General features: G+C 37.9%; 1 protein-coding gene across 42 annotated transcripts in view; it reads right to left on the reverse strand.

Moving 5' to 3' along the window:
* Positions 1 to 21,338, reverse strand: part of OPHN1 (oligophrenin 1) — a 716,686-nt gene that overhangs the window by 477,042 nt on the left and 218,306 nt on the right. For all 42 annotated transcript variants that reach the window (XM_060407314.1, XM_060407309.1, XM_060407304.1 and 39 more), the window contains one exon: positions 15,902 to 15,963. In XM_060407314.1, coding sequence (XP_060263297.1) covers positions 15,902 to 15,963 — 62 coding nt within the window. The remainder of the gene's footprint in view (positions 1 to 15,901; positions 15,964 to 21,338) is intronic.

Genomic DNA, 21,338 nt, shown 5'->3' on the forward strand with positions numbered 1-21,338 from the left:
TATTTATGCAACACTTCCATATTCATTTTATCATTCGATGTATATACAACAAACTTGGGAGGTGGGAAGTATTTTCTCACTCTACATATAAAAAAAGGGAGACTAGAAGAAATAAAGTGATTAGTGTGAAGTCAACAACCACGTTATTGGCACAGCAATTATTTCCCTTCTTAAAGGCCCTGCTTTCAATCCTAACTCTCCAGGAGCTGAGATAAAATGGTAGCAGTATTCTGAGAAATCACACTGTTGAAAAGGAAGAGTGATTACTTCCTATTGAAGCAGGAAGAGTGATTACTTCCTGTTGAAGCAGGAAGATTAAAGAGCTCTTGCTATCAGAATAAATGGGTTTAACAAAACTGAGCTGCCAATAGAAAGTCATCTAATGACAGAAAGGGAAGATAGACCATTTTGTGGTCCTTTACATTGCTTCCAATTCAACCACATGCTCCTAATAAAAATAAATATTGAACAACATAGGTACTTCCATATTTAAGTCTCAAACAACTTTGGAGTGTGGCTAAAGACATGCATTTCTACCAATTTTTCCAGGTGACACTGCTGGTATGGGTCTAGACTTTTTGGGTTTTTTTTTTTGTTTGTTTTTTTCAACTGTTAAAATAGTTCACAAAAAATATATCCAAAAAAGTAAATCTAATAGGAGGGAACTATAAAACTCTGATGAAAGAAATCAAAGAAGGTATAAATAATGAAGAGATAATTGATGCTCATGAATAGTAAGACAATATTTTTAAGATGTTAGTTTATCCCAACTTAATCTATAGATTCAACATATTACCAAAATCCCAGCAATTTATTTTGTGGATATTGATAAACAGGTTCTAAAGTTCCTACCCTACTTCACAATTTATTTACAAAGTTACATTAAATCAAGATAGTGTGGTGTTGGTCCATAACTTTTTTCACAGAGCTAGAACATATAATAGACAAAAGTTTCAGAATTTCCAAAACAATCCTGAGGAAAAAGAACAAAGCTAGAGACATAACTCACCCAGACTTAAGACAACATTACAAACCTACAGTTATCCAAACAGCATGGTATTGGCACAAATGCAGATCAATAGAAAGGAATATCAATTCATTGGAAGGACTGATGCTGAAGCTGAAGCTTCAATACTTTGGACACCTGATGCAAACAGCCAACTCATTGTAAAAGACCTTAATGTTGGGAAAGACTGAAGGCAGGAGGAGAAGGGGGTGACAGAGGATGAGATGCTGGATGGCATCACTGACTCAATGGACATGAGATTCAGCAAAGTCCAGGACATACTGAAGGACAGGGAAGTCTGGCATGCTGCAGTTCACAGGGGTCACAAAGGGTCAGATACAACTTAGCCACTGAACAACAACAACAAGAAAAGAACAGAGAGCCCTGAAGTAAATCTACAGACACATAGTAAATTAAACTATAAGAAAGGATGTAAGAAGAATATACAGTGGATAAAATATAGTCTCTTCAATAAGCAGTGTTGGAAAAGCTGGACAGTTACATGTAAATCAATGAAATTAGAACACCCCTCACACTCTATATAAAAACGAACTCAAAATGGAAGAAAGATCTAAATATAAGACATGATACCATAAAAATTCTAGAAGAGAACATAGGCAAAGCATTCTCTGACATAACTCAGCAATGCTTTCTTAGCTCAGTCTCTGAAAACAAAATAAATAAAAGCAAGAATAAACATGAGATGTAATGAAACTTAAAAGCTCTTGTATGGCAAAGAAATCATCAAACTGAAAAAACAACCTTCAGAATAGAAGAAATTATTTGCAAACAATGTGAATAACAAGGAGTTAATAGCCAAAATATACAAACAGCTCACACAATTTAATATTCAAAAATTAAAAACTAGACAAAAGATCTAAATAGACATTTTTCCAAAGAACTATAGATGGTCAACAGTCACATGAAAAGGTACTAAATATCACTAAATAATTAGAGAAATGCAAATCAAAACCACGAGGTATTACCTCACACATTCACAGGATCATAGAGAAAGCCAGGGAATGCCAGAAAAACATCTACCTCTGTTTCATTGACTACACAAAAGCCTTTGACTGTGTGGATCATAATAAACTGTGGAAAGCTCTTAAAGAGATGGGAATACCAGACCATTTTACCTGTCTCCTGAGAAACCTATATGCAAGTCAAGAAGCAACAGTTAGAACTCTGTATGGAATAACTGGTTGGTTCAAAATTGAGAAAGAAGTACAACAGGGCTGTCTGCTGTCACCCTGCTTGTTTAATCCATATGCTGAGCACATCATGAGAAATGCCAAGCTGGATAAGTTGTAAGCTAGAATCAAGATAGGTGGGAGAAAGATCAGCAACCTCAGATATCTGGATGATACCATTCTAATGGCAGAAAGCAAAGAGGAACTAAAAAATCTCTTGATGGGCGTGAAGGAAGAGAGTGAAAGAGCTGGCTTAAAACTAAATATTAAAAAAAAAACTAAGATCATGGCATCCAGCTCCATTACTTCATGGTAAATAGAAGGGCAAAAAGTGGAAGCAATGACAGATTTTTTTCTTTGGGGGCTCTAAAATCACTGCAGATGGTGACTGTAGCCATGAAATCAGAAGATGTTTGCTTCTTGGCAGGAAAACAATGGCAAACCTAGACAGTGTGTTGAAAAGCAGAGACATTATTTTGCTGACAAAGGTCCATATAGTCAAGGCTATGGCCTTCCCAATGGTCATGTACGGTTGTGAGAGGTGGGCCATAAAGACAGCAGAGCACAGAAGAATTGATGCCTTCCAACTGTAGTGCTTCCCTGGTGGCTCAGAGGTTAAAGCATCTGCCTGCAATGTGGGAGACCTGGGTTTGACCCCTGGGTCGGGAAGATCCCCTGGAGAAGGAAATGGCAACCCACTCCAGTATTCTTGCCTGGAGAATCCCATGGACTGAGGAGCCTCGTGGGCTACAGTTCACAGGGTCGCAAAGCGTCAGACACTCTGAGTCACTTTCACTTTCAACTGTGGTGCTGGGGAAGATTCTTGAGAGTTCCTTGGACAGCAAGGAGATCAAACTAGTTAATCTTAAGGGAAATCAACCCTGAATACTCATTTAGAAGGACTGATGTTGAAGCTGAATTTCCAGTAATTTGGTCATCTGATGTGAACAGTTGACTCATTGGAAAAGACCCTGATGCTGGGAAAGATTGAGGGTAGAAGGACAAAAGGGCATGAGAGGATGAGATGGCAGGATGACATCACCAATGTAATGGACATGAACTTGGGCAGACTTTGGGAGATGGTGAGGGACCGGGGGACTTGGTGTGCTGCAGTCCATGGGGTCACAAAGAGTCAGACACAAGGGGGCAAGTGAACAACATCACCTCACACTGGTCAGAATGGTCATCATTAAAAATTCTACAAATAATAAATACTAGAGAGTATACAGAGAAAAGGGAACCCTTACACAGTTTGTGGGAATATAAAGTGGTGCATCCACTATGGAAAACAGTATGGAGGTTCCTTAAAAAACTAAAAATAGAGCTACCATATGATCTAGCAATCACAATCCTGTGGATATATCCAAAAAAATGAGAATTTAATTCCAAAAGATACATGTACCCCAATGTACATAGCAGCACTATTACAACAGCCAAGACACAGAAACAACCAAGTGCCCATCAACACATGTTTGGCTTAAGAAGATGTGATATATATATATATCACATCTTACACATATCATATATATATATATATATATATATATATATATATATATTCATTCTGTGCTTAGTCGCTAAATCATGTCTGACTCTTCGCAAGCCCATGGACTGTAGCCCATCAGGCTCCTCTGTCCATGGGGATTTTCCAAGCAAGAAGAGTGAAGTGGGTTGCTATGCCCTCCTCCAAGGGTTCTTCCCAACTCAGGATCGAACTCAGGGCTCCCACATTGCAGTCAGATTCTTTACTGTCTGAGCCACCAGGGAAGCCCATACACATGTGGTATATATATACACTATATATATATATGTATATATATATATAGTATATATGTAATATATGTATATATAAAAATATACACATATATGTATATATAAGCATAGATTCATACAATGAAATATTGCCATTTGCAGCAACAGGGATGGACCTAAAGATAACCATACTAAGTGAAGTAAGTCAGACAAGTATCATATAATATCATTTACATGTGGAAGCTAAAAAATAATACAAGTGAATCTATATACAAAACAGAAACACACTCACAGACATAAAAAGTAAATTTACAGTTACCAAGGGGATAGGATTAACACAAACAAACTACTATACCTAAAATAGATAAGCAATGAGGATTTACTGTATAGCACAGGGAACTATATTCAACATCTTGTAATATCTGATAATGGAAAATTATTTTAATATATATGTATCTGAATTATGGGCTTGCCCAGTGGCTTGGAAATAGAGAATCCACCTGCAATACAGAAGACATGGGTTCAGTCCCTGATTCAGGAAGATCCCCTGGAGAAGGAAATAACAATACACTCCAGGACTCTTGCCTGGGAAATCCCATGGACAAAGGAGCTTGACAGGCTACAGTCCATGGGATCACAAAAGATTCAGACATGACTAAGTGACTAAACAAGAGCAACATATATCTGACACAATATTTAAATTAACTATATTTCAATATTTTTTAACTTTGCAAAAAAATGTATAATATTGCTGAAGAAATAGACAAATAGACCAGTGGAAGAGAACAGAGCCCAGATATAGATTCACACAAAAATAATCTATTGATCTTTGCCAAAGGAGCTAAAGTAATTCAATGGAAAAAGGACAGTCTTTTCAGAAATAGTGATGAAACAACCAGATATCCACATTAAAAAAAAAAATCTGGAGACAATCTTTACAGTTTCTCAAGAATTAGCTCAAAAGGGGAAAAGGGCCAGAAAAAGATGGTAGAGGAGTAAGATAGGGAGATGGTCAGCCTCCCCACAAATACATCAAAAACTCAATAAGATATGGAACAACTCCTACAAAGCAACCTGTAGGCGACAGCAGAAGACCCCAGGCCTCCAGGGGGCAGGCTAAGCTCCCTGGAATGAGGTAGGAGAGAAAATGGAGACATACAGGCCTCCAGGGGGCAGGCTAAGCTCCCTGGAATGAGGTAGGAGAGAAGATGGAGATATAAAAAGGGAAAAGGCATAGAACATCTGGACAGGAGCTTGTGCTGAGAGAGGGAGGGAGGGAATTCGGAAACAGGGGCAGTTGCCATGAGCTGGGAGGCAACCTCATTGTGGGGAGGGGTATCTGCACAATCTCAGAAGGCTGGACAAAGCAGAGACTTAGAGGTCGGAGAACAGAGAAGGCTGCACTTCTCAGCCCATAGACAGCTCACAGACTGTGGTCCCAACCAGACACTGGGCTCAGGGAACTGAAACAAGCCCACAGAAGCCCTGTGGTACAGAGAGTGGGCCCAGGGTGCCAAGAGAAGCATGGCATACAAACCTCTGTAACACACACAAACCTCACAGCATAGAGAGCAGGCCTGGGGATCCAAAAGAACACACAAGCCCTGCGACATAGAGGGCAGGCCCAGTGAGACGGGACAAGTGCACACGGGTCCCCCCTTCACCCGCTCCACGCAGAGAGTGGGCCTGAGACAAGTGCACACAATACCTGCAACATAGAGGGTGGGTCCAGTAAACCAGCAAGCAAATGCACACAAGCCCTGTGACATATAGGGCAACCTCAGGGGACTGAGGGAAGCCCATACACATCTCTGTGATACAAAGGGAAGGGTCAGGGAGCAGAGAAAGATCCATACAGGCCCCAACTTGGCAAGCTTTGGTCTGCAATCCAAGGCAAGACCAGGAAACAGAAGCACCAGCGAAGATTCCAGGGACAAGTAGGGGGCTGGTGACAGTAAAATTATCCTGAGAGGGCCACTTTGAAATGGCTGTGGAAATAGATGTGTCTAACACTGACAAAGCCAGAAGGATTGTCCAAAGGTATACTGAACCGACAGACACCCCCCAAACCGACCAACATTCACTGCACTGCCCTTCAGAGAGACGAGGTTCAGCTCCATCAACCAGAAGAACACAGGCACAAGCTCCCACAACCAGGAAAACATCACAGGACATTAATCCAACCCCATCTATGGGGGCAGACTCCACAAACAAGAACTACCATCTTGAGAACTTTATTTTTTCCTTATGAATCACTGTTTATTTGCCCTACATACTTCCAGGTTCACACTACCCTTTTGCAGTGCTGTAGAGTTTTCCTCTTTGTTTTTCTTGTTAAAAAAATTCTTTTTAAGATTTTTTTCACCATTTTTTTGTGATTTTTGTGATTTTGTTTTTTATATATTTGACTGCTTTCTTAAACTTCTTTATCAGCTGTAGCTATTCCTGAATGTATATAAACCTTTGTCACATGTCTCTATTTATCTTTGCTTTGCTATTTTTTCTCTTTTATTTACCCTCTCTTTCATGCCCTTCCTTTTCTCTTTTCTCTCCCTTCTCCTCTTTCTTTTCTCTTTCTCTTCTCCCTTTTTTCCTTTCCTCACTCTTTCTTTTTTCACCATGTAATTTAAATTGTTGTGCTATCTTTGCTATATTCCCCAGATAGCACTCTGCCCAGGCTCAGTTTTAAATACTGAACATTAGTGAGCTCTGCTTTCAGTTGGTCATTATCAACTTTGGTTTCCCTTGTTTACTAAGTCAGTCACCTGTACTCTTTTCTTTAGAATATTTTGGTTATAACTGTGTGTGTGGAAGTATGTATGTGTCCCATTATTTCTGTAATTACCTGCTTGATCTGCTTGATCTCCTCTAACTAGAACACAGGCACAAGTCACCCCTAACAAAAAGTCAATGCAAACCACTCAACCAACCTTTCTCTCCAAGGGCAAAAACCAAAAGGAAGAAGGAATACAATTATAAAACCTGTGAAAAGGAGACTTCAAATGGAGCAAGTTAGAAAAAAGCATGGAAAGACAGAGGAATAGAGAACAAATGAAAGAATAAGGTAGAAACTCACAAGAAAAAATAAATGAAGAGGAAATAGGCAATCTACTTGGAAGGGAATTCAGAACAATGACAGTAAAGATGTTCCAAAGACTTGAAAATAGAATGGAGAAAACGCAAGGAACAACACAGTTAATATAATCACCAAGGATGTAGAAAAAAATAACGAATAAACAAACAGATAATAAATAACACAATTACTGAAGTTAAAATATTCTAGAAGGAAACAATAGCAGAATAACTGAGGCAGAAGAATGGATAAGTGAGCTGGAGGACAAAATGGTGGAAATAACTGCTGAAGAGCAGAATAAAGGAAAAAGAATGAAAAGAATTGAGGATATTCTCAGAGACATTTGGGACAACAATAAATGCACCAATATTCGAAATATAGGTGTCCCAGAGTAAGAAGGAAAGAAAGAAAGGCACTGAGGAATATTTTTGAAGAAATTATAGTTGAAAACTTCCCCAACATGGGAAAGGAAATAGTCAATCAAGTCCAAGAATCACAGAGAGTCCCTTAGAGGATAAACCCAAGGAGAAACACATTGAGACAAATATCAATCAAGCTAACAGAGATTGAACACAAAGAAAGAATACTAAAAGCAGCAAGGGAAAAGCAACATACAAAGGAAAACCCATATGATAAACAGCAGATCGTTTAGCAGAAACGGATATATTTAAAGTACTGAAAGAAAAAAAAAATCTACAACCAAGATTACTATACCTGGCAAAGATCTCATTCAGAATTGATGGAGAAACCAAAAGCTTCACAGACAAGCCAAAGTTCAGAGAGTTTAGCACCACCAAACCAGCCTTATAACAAATACTAAAGGGACTTACATAACCAGCAAACACAAGAGAAAGGAAAGACCTACAAAAACAAACCCAAAACAATTAAGAAAATGCCAATAGGAACATGCAATGCACAAATCAAAAAATACAGAATGGCTGAATGGATATAGAAACAAGACTCATATATATGTTGTCTACAAGAGACCCACTTCAGACCTAAAGTAAAGGGAAGAAAATAAAAGCATGAAAAAAGATATTCCACGAGAATGGAAACCAAAAGAAAGCTGGAGTGGAAATCCTTAATTCAGACAAGACAGACTTATTACAGGAGGCAAAGAAAGACATAATGATCAAGGATATAATGATAAAGGGATCAATCCAAGAAGACATAACAATTGTAAAGATGTATGAGCCCAACACAGGAGCACCTCAATACAGAAGGGAAACACTAACAAGCGTAAGAGGGGAAATTGACAGCAACACAGTGATGGTAAGGGACTTAAACACCTCACTTATACCGATGGACAGATCATCAAAACAGAATCAATAAGGAAACACAATGGACCAAATTGATATCTTCAGGATTTTACATCCAAATGTAGGATATCCTTTTTTCTCAAGTGCATATGGCACATTCTTCAGGATAGACCATATCTTGGGCCACAAATCAAGCCTCAGTAAATTTATGAAAATTGAAATTGTATCAAGTATCTTCTCTGACCACAACACTGAGACTAGAAACTCACAGCGATTAAACAATATATTACTAAATAATGAAGATGTTACTGAAGAAATAAGAATGGAAATAAAAAGATTCCTAGCACAAATGAAAATGAAAACATGATGAGCCAAAAATTATGGGGTTCAGCAAAATCAGTTCTAAGAGGGAAGTTTATAGTAATATAATCCTGCCTTAGGAAACAAGAAAAACATTGAATAGACAACCTAATTCTACATTGAAAGCTGCTGGAGAAAGAAGAACAAGAAACCCCAAATTAATCAAAAGGAAAGAAATAATAAAGATTAGAGCAGAAATAAATGACAAAGAAATGAAGGAATCAAGTAAAGATTAATAAAACTAAAAGCTGGTTCTTTGAGAAGATAAACAAAATTGACAATTTACTAGCCAGACTCATCAAGAAAATCAGGGAGAAAAATCAAATTAAAAAATAGAAATGAAAAGGAGAGGTCACAACAGACAACACAGAAATACAAAGGATCATAAGAGAATATTATGAGCAATTATATGCTAATAAAATGGACAACCTACAGGAAATGGACAGATAATCAGAACAGTTCAACCTCTCAAGACTGAATCAGAAAGAAATACAAATTATGAACAAGGCAATTATAAATACTGAAATCAAAACTGTGATCAAAACTTTCCCAGGAAACAAAAACCCAGGGACAGGTGGCTTCACAGGAGAATTCTATCATACATTTAAAGAAGCACTAATGCCTATTTTTCTGAAACTATTCCAAAAAGTTGCAGAGAAAGGAACACATTCAAACTCATTCTACAAGTCCAAAATCACCATGATAACAAAATCAGGCAAAGGCAACACACAAAAAAAGAACACTTCAGGTCAATATCACTGATGAACATAGATTCACTCCTCAACAAAATTCTAGCAAGCAGAATTAAACAACACATTAAAAAGCTCATACACCATGACCAAGTTGGATGTATTCCAGGGATGTAAGGATTCTTCAATATACACAAATCAATCAATGTGATCCACTATATTAAAAAACTAAAAGATAAAAACCGTATGATAATCTCAATAGATGCATAAAAAGTCTTTCACAAAATTCAGCACCAATTTATGATTAAAATGCATCCAAAAATGGGCAAAGAAAAAACCTACCTCAACATAGTAAAGATCACATATGATAAGCCAACAGCAAACATTCTCAGTGATGACAAACTGAAAGCATTCCCTCTAAGATAAGAAACAAGACAAGGGTGTCCACTCTCATCACTATTATTCAACATAATTTTGCCTAGCTATGGCAATTAGAGAAGAAATAGAAATAAAAGGAATCCGGATCGAAAAGAAGAGGCAAAGCTCTCACTGTTTGCAGATGACATGATACTATACATAGAAAAGCCAAAAGAAACCATCAGAAAATTACTAGAGCTAATCAGTGAATGTAGCAAAGTCGTGGGATACAGGGTCAATACACAGAAATGACGTGCATTCCTATATAGTAACAATGAAAAATCAGAGAGAGAAATTAAGGAATCAATCCCATTCACCATTGCAACAAAAAGAATAAAATATCTAAGAATAAACCTACCTAAGGAGACAAAATAACTGTATATCAAAAATTATAAGATACTGATGAATGAAACCAAAGATGACATAAACAGATGGAGAGATATTCCATGTTCCTGGGTAAGAATATCTACATTGTGAAAATGACTATACTACCAAATTCAATTTACAAATTCAATGTGTTTCCTATCAAATTACCAATGGCATTTTTCACAGAACTTGAACAAAAAAGTTCACAATTCATACAGAAATACAAAAAAAAGCCCAAATACCCAAAGCAGTTTTGAGAAAGAGGAATGGAGCTGGAGCAATCAACTTTTCTGACTTCAGACTATACTACAAAGCTACAGTCATCAAGACAGTATGGCAATGGCACAAAAGCAGAAATATGTAACAACAGAACAAGCTAGATAGCCCAGAGATAACCCATGCACCAATGGGTATCTTATTTTTGACAAAGGAGGCAAGACTATACAATCGGGCAAAGATAGCCTCTTCAATAAGTGGTGCTAGGAAAACTGGACAGCTACATGCAAAACAATGAAATTAGAACACTTTTGAATGCCATACACAAAAATAAACTCAAAATGGATTAAAAACCTAAATATAAGACCAGAAACTATAAAACTCTTAGAGGAAAATAGAGGCAGAATACTTGAAAACATGCTCAAAGCAAGATCCTCTATGACCCACCTCCTAGAGTAACAGAAATAAAAATAAAGGTAAACAAGTGGGATCTAATTAAACTTAAAAGCTTTGGTATAGAAAAGGAAGCTGAAAACAAGGTGAAAAGACAACCCTTCAAAATGGGAGAAAATAATAGCAAAGGAAACAACTGACAAAGAATTAATTTTGAAAATATACTATCCACTCATATAACTCAATACCAGAAAAACAAACAGCCCAATCAAAAAGTGGGGGAAAGACCTAAAGAGACATTTCTCCAAAGAAGACATACAGATAGCTAATAAAGATGTGAAAAGATGCTCAACATCACTCATTATTAGAGAAATGCAAATCAAAACAACAATGAGATACCACCTCACACCAGTCAGAATAGCCATCATCAAAAAGTCTATAAACAATAAATGCTGGAGAGGGTGTGGAGAAATGTAGATTGATACAGCCACTGTGGAAGACAGTATGGAGATTCCTTTAAAAACCAGGAATAAAACCACCACATGACCGAGCAATCCCATTATTAGGCATATAACCTGAGGAAACCAAAATTGAAGAAGACACATGTATCCCAATGTTTACTGCACTACTATTTACAATAGCTAGAACATAGAAGCAACCTAGATATCCACTGACAGATGAAAGGATAAAGAAGCTGTGGTACATATATACAATGGACTATTACTCAGCCATAAAAAGGAATGCATTTGAGTCAGTTCTAATAATGTGGACATACCTAGAGCCTATTAAGCAGAGTGAAGTAAGTCAGAAAGAGAAATATAGATATCATATACTAAGGCATATATATGGAATCTAGAAAGATGGTACTGATGAATTTATTTTCAGGGCAGCAATGGAGAAACAGACATAGAGAACAGACTTATGGACATGAGGGGAGGGGAGGAGGGAGAGGGTGAGATTCAGAGAGAGTAACATGGAAACTTACAATACCATATGTAAAACAGATAGCCAATGGGAATTTGCTGTATGGCTCAGGAAACTCAAACAGGGGCTCTGTGACAATCTAGAAGGGTGGGATCAGGAGGCAGATGGGAGGGACATCCATGAGGGAGGGGATGTGGGTATACTTATGGCTGATTCTTGTTGATGTTTAACAGAAAATAAAATTATATAAAGCAATGACCCTTCAATTAAAAATAAATAAATTTTTTAAAAAGAAAACAAACAAAAAATAATTAGTTCAAAAGGGTTATAGACCTAAATGTATAACATAATTATAAAACTCCTACAAGATCTTATGCCAGTGCATAAGTGTGTCCAATTCTCTGTGACCCTTTGGATTGTAGCCCATGAGGCTCCTCAACATGGGGAATTTTTCAGGCAAGAATATTGGCGTGGGTTACCATTTCCTCCTCCAGGGGAATTTCCCAACCCAGGGACTGAACATACATCTCATGTATTTCCTGTATTACAGGCAGATACTCTACCCATTGAGCCTTAGGGAAGCCTTACAAAGTAACATATGAAACCATATAGATGACTTGTTTGGTAATGCCTTTTTAGATACAACCCCAAAAGCATGATTGATGAAAGACCTGATAAAATGGACTTCATTCAAATTCAAAACTTCTGCTCTGCAAAAGACTTTCTTAAAAAATGAAAAAATAAGTCACAGACTGGAATATTTTATGCAAAGAACATTTCTGATAAAGGACTGGCATCCAAAATATACAAAGAAATCTTAAAACTTAACAATAGGGAAAAGAAATTAAGACAAAGAGTTGAACACTACTAAGAGACTTTCACTTTCAAGAAGTAGGCAAAAGACATGAACACGTCCCTCATGAAAGATGATGTATAGATAGCAAATAAGCATATGGAAATATGTTCCAAATCAAATGTCATCAGGAAAAAGCAAATTACAACAGCAAACATTTACCATTATACACAAAGGAACATTTCATATAAGGATGGGCATGATAAACGACAGAAATGATAAGTACCTAACAGAAGCAGAAGACATTAAGAAGGGGTGATAAGAATACACAGAAGAACTACACAAAACAGGTCTTAATGACCCAGATAACCATGATGGTATGGTCACTCACTCAGAGCCACACATCTTGGAGTGTGAAATCAAGTGGCCTCAGGAAGCATTACTAAGAACAATCCTAGTGAAAGCAATGGAATTACAGCTGAGCTATTTCAAATCCTAAACAATGATGCTATTAAAGTGCAGCAATCAATATGTCAGCAAATTTGGAAAACCTACCAGTGGCCATAGGACTACTGGAAAAGGTCAATTTTCATTCCAACTGCAAAGAAGGGTAATGCTAAAGAATGTTCAAACTACTGTACAATTACACTCATTTCACATGTTAGCTAGGTAATGATCAAAATCCTTCAAGCTAAGCTTCAGCAGTATGTGAACTGAGAAATTCCAGATGTACAAACTGGATTTACAAAAGGCAGAGGAACCACAGATTGAATTGCCAACATTTGCTGGATCATAAAGAAAGCAAGGGAAGTCCAGAAGAATACCTACTACTGCTTCATTGACTACACGAATGTCTTTGACTGTGTGGACAACAACAAACCATGGAAAATTCTTAAAGAGATGGGAATACAAGACCACCTAACCTGTCTCATGAGAAACTGGTATGCAGGTCAAGAAGCAACAATTAGAACCAGACATAGAAAAATGGACTGGTTCAACACTGGGGAAAGAGTATCTCAAGGCTATATATTGTCACCCTGCTTATTTAACATGTATTCAGAGTACCTCATGTGAAATGCTAGACTGGATAAAACACAAATTAGAATCAAGATGCTGGGAGAAATGTCAAAGACCTCAAATATGCAGATGATACCACCAATGGCAAAAACTGAAGAGGAATTAAAGAGATTCTTGATGAGGGTAAAAGAGGAGAGTGAAAAGCTGGCTAAAACTCAACATTCAAAACACTAAGATGATGGCAACTGGTCCCATCATTTGCTGGCAAATAGAAGAGAGAAAAGTAGAAGCAGTGACAGATTTTATTTTCTTTGGCTCCAAAATAACTGTGGGTGGTGACTGCAGCCATGAAATTAAAAGACACCTGGTCCTTGGAAAGAAAGCTATGATAAACCTAGACAGCATACTAAAAATCAGCAACTTCACTTTGCCAACAGAATCTGTATAGCCAAAGCTATGGTTTTTCCAGTAGTAATGTACTGATGTTGACAGTTGGACCATAAAGAAGGATGAGTGCTGAAGAATTGATACCTTTGAATTCTAGTCCTGGAGAAGACTCTTCAGAGTCCTTTGAGCTGCAAGGAGATCAAACCTTGCAGTTAATCATAAAGGAAATCAGCCCTGAATACTCACTGGAAAGACTGAGGCTGAAGTTCAAGCTCCACTGCTTTGGCCACGTGATGCAAAGAGCCAACTCATTGGAAAAGAACTTAATGCTGGGAAATTCTGAAGGCAGGAGAAGAAAGAGGCAACAGATGACAAGATAGTTAGCATCATCAACTCAATGGACATGAGTTTGGGCAAACTCCAGGAGATAGTAAAATACAGGGAAGTCTGGCACGCTGCAGTCCATGGAGTCACAAAGAGCTGAACATGACTTAGCAACTAAACAACAATGAAAATACGTATTAGAGTGGGTAAAATCCAAATCACAGCCAAAATCAAAAGTTTGCAATGATGTGCAGCAAAAAGAATTGTCATTCATGGCTGGTGAGATTGCAAAATGGTACAGCCACTTTGGAAAACAGGCAGTTTTTTACAAATCTAGACCTACTCATCACACAATCTAGAAATTGTATACCTTAGAATTTACTGAAAAGAGCTGAAAATTTATATCCACATAAAAATCTGCACACAGATGTGTATGGAAGTTTTTTCATTATTGCCAAAACTTGGGAGTAACCAATATATTCTTCATAAGGTGAAACAATGAAGAAACCATGGCACATCCATATAATGGAATATATACTATAATATATGCATACATATTATTCACTGACCAAAAGAAATGAGTTATGAAGCCACGAAAAGACATAGAGGAACTTTAAATGCATGTTGCTAAGTCAAAGAAGCCAATCTGAAAAAGCCATTTTATACAACTCCAATTATATGACATTCTAGAAGAGGCAAAACACAGTAAAAAGATAAGTGTTTGTCAGGGGTTTGGGTGTCAGAAAAGGTAGAGGGAATCACAGGAGATTTTTAGGGCAGTGAAAATATTCTGTATGATGAGACTTTGATGTTGTATATATGCCATTAAATATTTGTCAAAAGTGATAAAATATTCAACACAGAAATTGAACCCTAAAGTAACTATGGACTTTAGCTAATAATATTGTGTTGATATAGGTTCATTAATTGGAACAAATGCAAGTTGTTAATAATAAGGGAAACCACACATGCACGATGTTAATAATAAGGGAAACTATATGGGGAGTGGTGGCAAGGAGAAAGGGAGTACAGTTTACCTTCGAACAGTGCAAGTGTTAAGGGCATAAGCCCCAACCCTGTGCAGTCAAAACTCTGCATATAGCTTTACACTCAGTCCTCCAGTATCTGAGGTTCTGTACCCATAAATTCAACCAAAGTCAGATCATGTAGTACTGTAGTATTCATTGAAAAATACCCACATATAAGTGGACTCACAGAGCTCAAACACATGTTCAAAGGGCATCTGTATATGAAATCTCTGTATTTTCACTCAATTTTTCTACAAAACTAAAACTGCTCTAAATATCAGTCTATTAATATTAAAATGAATTAGATTTTAAATGTAAGAAAACAGTTATCACATAGATATAAATAAAACTATCACATTTAAATGTAAACATATAAATATAAACTCATGATTCCTAAAAGCAGATAAACGCAAATAGATAATTTGTTTAAGAACACTAAAGACCACAATTTTTGTCAATATGTTCAACAGCCAAATTTAATGTCCTCTCAAGTATTATCTCACTGAAATGAATAGAGTGATTTCCCTTTAAACTCTCAGAATGGGAACTTGAGATAGAATAACCAAATCAAATTCCAGTCTTTATGGTACCCAGGTTGTAATGAGACAGAAATTCAAACAAAAAAGCAACACTCCAACTAATGAGGACAGAGAAAATGTCCAAAGTCAGCCATGATCTTGGCTCCAGGCCAAGTGTTAATGACCTACCATCATCATCCTCTCGTTTTCTACTTCGTTGAGCAATTCAGCAAATTCTTTGAAGGATTCAGCTGAAAGAACAGAATAAAAGATAAGCCAAATTAATTATGGTACTTGACGGGCAAGTGGGCAGAGGTCTAAGGGAAAAGAGGTAGAAACCAGTGCCACAACCCAATGGCACCACTACAGGTATCAAATCGAAGGACAAAAGAAGAAAAGTTCAGTACCTATTCAATTCAATATTGATTTCCTTTTTCCTTCTCTTTTCTTGGGGGAATGTTCCTACCTCAGCTTTTCCCTGCAGTTTTGATATATAATTGACATATAACATTCTGTAAGTTTAAAGTGACTTTGACAAGTGCTAAAAAATAAATAAAAGTTAAACATATAGTTATCATATGATTCAGCAATTCCATGCCTTGTATATTCGCAAAAGAACTGAAAACATATCCAGACAAACATTTCTGTACAAATATTGTTGACTGTTTTATTCACTGCTGTTTGTTGCTCAGTCAATTCAGTATGTCCGACTCTTTGCAACCCCATGGACTGCAGCACATCAAGCTTCCCTGGCCTTTACTCACTCCCAGAGTTTGCTCTAACTCATGTCCATTATGTCGATGATGCTATACAACCACCTCATCCTGGCCCTCTTTTCCTTTTCTCTTCAATTTTGACCATCATCAGGGTCTTTTCAATGAGATGGCTCTTTTAATCAGGTGGCCAAAAGACTAGAGCTTCAGCTTCATTCATACCGATGAATATTCATGGTTGATTTCCTTTAGGATTGACTGGTTTGATGTCCTTGCTGGCAAGGAACTCTCAAGAGTCTTCATCAGTATCACAGATTGAAAGCATCAATTCTTAAGCACTCAGCCTTCCTTATGGTCCAAATCTAACATCCTTACACAATTACTGGAGAAAAGAAAGCTTTGACTATACAGACCTTTGTCAACAAAGTGATGTTGCTACTTTTTAATATGTCATTTAGGTTTGTCATACCTTTTTTCTTCCAAGAAGCAAATATCTTTTAATTTCATGGTTTCAGTCACCGTCCACAGGGATTTTGGAGCCCAAGAAAATAAAATCTACCACAGTTTCCATTTTTTCGCCATCTATTTGCCATGAAGTGATGGGATCAGAGGCCATGATCTTAGATTTTAAACGCTCAGTTTAAGCCAGCTTTTACACTCTCCTCTTTCACTATCATCAAGAGGCTTTTAAGTTCCTCTTCATTTTCTATCATTAGGGTGGTATCATCGGCATATCTGAAGTTATTGATATGATTCTCTGCAATCTTGATACCAGCTTGTGATTCATGCAGCCTAATGTTTTGCATGATGGATTCTGCATAAAAGTTAAATAAGCAGGGTGACAAGACACAGCCTTGACATACTCCTTTCCTAATTAGGAACCAGTTTGCTATTCCTTGTCTGGTTCTAACCGTTGATTCTTGACCTGCATGCAGGTTTCTCAAGAGGCAGGTAAATTGGTTAGTATTTCCATCTCTTTAACAATTTTCCAGTTTCTTGTGATCCACAAAATGGACCAGTACAAAATGAAGCAGGGCAAAGGCTAACAGAGTCTTGCCAAGGGAACACACTGGTCACAGCAAACAACCTCTTCCAATAACACAAGAGAAGACTCTACATACACATGGACATCACCAGATGGTCAATACTGAAATCAGATTGATTGTATTCTTTGCGGCCAAACGAAGAAGCTCTATACACTCAGCAAAACAAGATCAGGAGCTGACTATGGCTCAGATCACGAACTCCTTATTGTAAAATTCAGACTTAAATTGAAGAAAGGAGGGAAAACCACTACACCATTCAGGTATGCTCTAAACCAAATCCTTTATTATTACACTGGAAGAGACGAATAAATTCAAGGGATTCTATTAAATTCAATAGATTCAACATCTGATAGACAGAGTGCCTGAAGAACTATGGACAAAGGTTTGTGACATTGTACAAGAGGCAGTGATCAAGACCATCCCCAAGAAAAACAAATGCAAAAAGGCAAAATGGTTGTCTGAGAAGACCTTAAAATAGCTGAGAAAATGAGAAAAGCTAAAGGCAAAGGAGAAAAGTAAAGATATACCCATTTGAATGCAGAGTTTCAAAAACTAACAAGGAAAGATAAGAAAGCTTTCTTCTGTGATCAGTGCAAAGAAAGTAGAGGAAAACAAGAGAATGAGAAAGACTAAAGATCTCTTCAAGAAAATTAGGGATACCAAGGGAACATTCATGCAAAGATGGGCACAGTAAAGGACAGAAATGGTATGGACCTAACAGAAGCAGGAAATATTAAGATGTGACAAGAATACACAGAACTATACAAAAAAGATATTCATGACCCAGATAACCATGATGGTGTGATCACTCACCTAGAGCAAGACATCCTGAAATATGAAGTCAAGTGGGCCTTAGGAAGCATCACTATGAACAAAGGTACTGGAGGTGATGGACTGCCAGTTGAGCTACTCCAAATCCTAAAAGATGATGCTGTTAAAGTGCTGCACTCAATATGCTAGCAAATTTGGAAAACTCAACAGTGACGACAGAACTGAAAATGGTCAGTTTTCATTCCAATCCCAAAGAATGGCAAAGCCAAAGAATGTTCAAACTACCACAAAATTGCACTCATCTCACACACTAGCAAAGTAATGCTCAAAATTCTCCAAGCAAGGCTTCAACAGAATGTGAACAATGAACTTCCAGATGTTCAGTGGATTTAGAGGAACATGAGATCAAATTGCCACCATCCGTTGGATCATAGAAAAAGCAAGAGAATTACAGAAAAACATCTACTTCTGCTTTATTGATTATGTCAAAATCTTTGACTATGTAGATCACAACAAACTGTGGAAAATTCTTTAAGAGATGGGAATACCAGGCCACATACCAACCTCCTGAGAAATTGGTATGCAGGCCAAGAAGCAACAGTTGGAACTGGCCATGGAACAACAGACTAGTTCCAAATTGGGAAAGGAGCACATTAAGGCTGTATATTGTCAGCCTGCTTATTTATCTTCTATGCAGAGTATATCATGTGAAATGCCAGGCTTAATGAAGCACAAGCTGGAATCAAGATTGACGGAAGAAACGTCAGTAACCTCAGATACACAGATGACACCACCCTTACTGCAGAAATTGAAGAGGAACTGAAGATCCTCTTGATGAAAGTGAAAGAGGAGAGTGAAACAGTTAGCTTAAAACTCAACATTCTAAAACTAAGACCATGGTATCTGGTCCCATCACTTCATGGCAAATAGATGGGCAAACAATGGAAACAGTGACAGACTTTATTTTCTTGGGCTCAAAAATCACTGCAGATGGTGACTGCAGCCATGAAATTAAAAGGTGTTTGCTCCTTGGAAGAAAATACATGACCCACCTAGACAGCATATTAAAAAGCAGACACATTACTTTGCTGACAAAGGTCCATCTAGTCAAAGCTATGGTTTTTCCAGTAGTCATATATGGATGTGAGAGTTGGACTATAAAGAAAGCTGAGCCCTGAAGAATTGATGCTTTTGAATTGCGGTGTTGGAGAAGACTCTTGAGAGTCCCTTGGACTGCAAGGAGATCCTACCAGTCAATCCTAAAGGAAATCAATCCTGATTATTCATTGGAAGGACTAATGCTGAAGCTGAAACTCCAATATTTCAGCCATCTGATGTGAAGAACTGACTTATTGGAAAAGGCCCTGATGCTGGGAAAGATTGAAGGCAGGAGAAGAAGGGGACAACAGAGGATGAGATGGTTGGATACCATCACCGACTTGATGGACATGAGTTTGAGTAAGCTCCGGGAGCTGGTGATGGACAGGGAAGCCTGGTATGCTGCAGTCCATGGGTTTCCAAGAGTTGGACATGACTGAGCGAATGAACTGAACTGAACTATGATCCACACAGTTAAAGGCTTTAGCGTAGTCACTAAAGCAGAAGATGTTTTTCTGGAATGCCCTTGCTTCCTCTGACCAAACGGATGTTGGCAGTTGATCTCTGGATCCTCTGCCTTTTCTAAATCCAACTTGTATATCTGGGATTTCTGATTTCATGTACTGTTGAAGCTTAGCCTGAAGGATTTTGAGCATAAGCATGTGAAATGAACACAATTGTTAAGTAGTTTGAACACTGTTCATAATAGCCAATAATAGAAAGAATGAAAGTATTCATCAATTGCTGAATGGTTACACAGTTGTGACACAGGTATAGAAAGGAACAATTTGAAGCAGTAAAAAGAAACAAAGGATTGACACTCAGAATAACATGAAATAACCTTGAAAACATGCTTGGTCAAAGAAGTCAGTCAGAAAAAGCCGCATATTATATTATTGTTGTTTAAATGAAATGTCCAGACTAGGCAACTTCATAGAGACAGGAAGCAGATCAGTGGTTCATTGCATGTAGGGGGAAGGTGGCAATGGGGATTGATACTAACAGTTTGTGGTTTCTTTTAGCAGTGATGAAAATAATTTGGAATTCTGACAGTGATGTTTGTACAACTGTCTTCAAATGTTAAACGCCACTGCGCTGCACACTTCTAAATGGTACATTTCTGTGTAAATAACATCTTGATTTATAAAATAATCATTTAGCCAAAGTTCATTTATAGGCATCCTTCAGTTCAGTTTAGTTCAGTCACTCAGTCGTGTCCGACTCTTTGTGACTCCATGAATCGCAGCACACCAGGCCTCCCTGTCCATCACCAACTCCCGGAGTTCACTAAAATTCATGTCCATAAAGTCGGTGATGCGATCCAGCCATCTCATCCTCTGTCATCCCTTTCTCCTCCTGCCCCCAATCCCTCCCAGCATCAGAGTCTTTTCCAATGAGTCAACTCTTCGCATGAGGTGGCCAAAGTACTGGAGTTTCAGCTTTAGCATCAGTCCTTCCAAAGAAATCCCAGGGCGGATCTCCTTCAGAATGGACTGGTTGGATCTCATTGCAGTCCAAGGGACGCTCAAGAGTCTTCTCCAACACCACACTTCAAAAGCATCAATTCTTCGGCGCTCAGCTTTCTTCACAGTCCAACTCTCACATCCATACATGACCACAGGAAAAACCATAGCCTTGACTAGATGGACCTTAGTCGGCAAAGTAACGTCTCTGCTTTTGAATATGCTATCTAGGTTGGTCATAACTTTCCTTCCAAGGAGTAAGCCTCTTTTAATTTCATGGCTGCAGTCACCATCTGCAGTGATTTTGGAGCCCAAAAAAATAAAGTCTGACACTGTTCCCACTGTTTCCCCATCTATTTCCCATGAAGTGATGGGACCGGATGCCATGATCTTCGTTTTCTGAATGTTGAGCTTTAAGCCAACTTTTTCACTCTCCTCTTTCACTTTCATCAAGAGGCTCTTTACTTCTTCTTCACTTTCTGCCATAAGGGTGGTGTCATCTGCATATCTGAGGTTATTGATATTTCTCCCGGCA

The sequence above is a fragment of the Ovis aries genome, chromosome X (assembly GCF_016772045.2).
Source record: "Ovis aries strain OAR_USU_Benz2616 breed Rambouillet chromosome X, ARS-UI_Ramb_v3.0, whole genome shotgun sequence".
Taxonomy (NCBI): domain Eukaryota; kingdom Metazoa; phylum Chordata; class Mammalia; order Artiodactyla; family Bovidae; genus Ovis; species Ovis aries.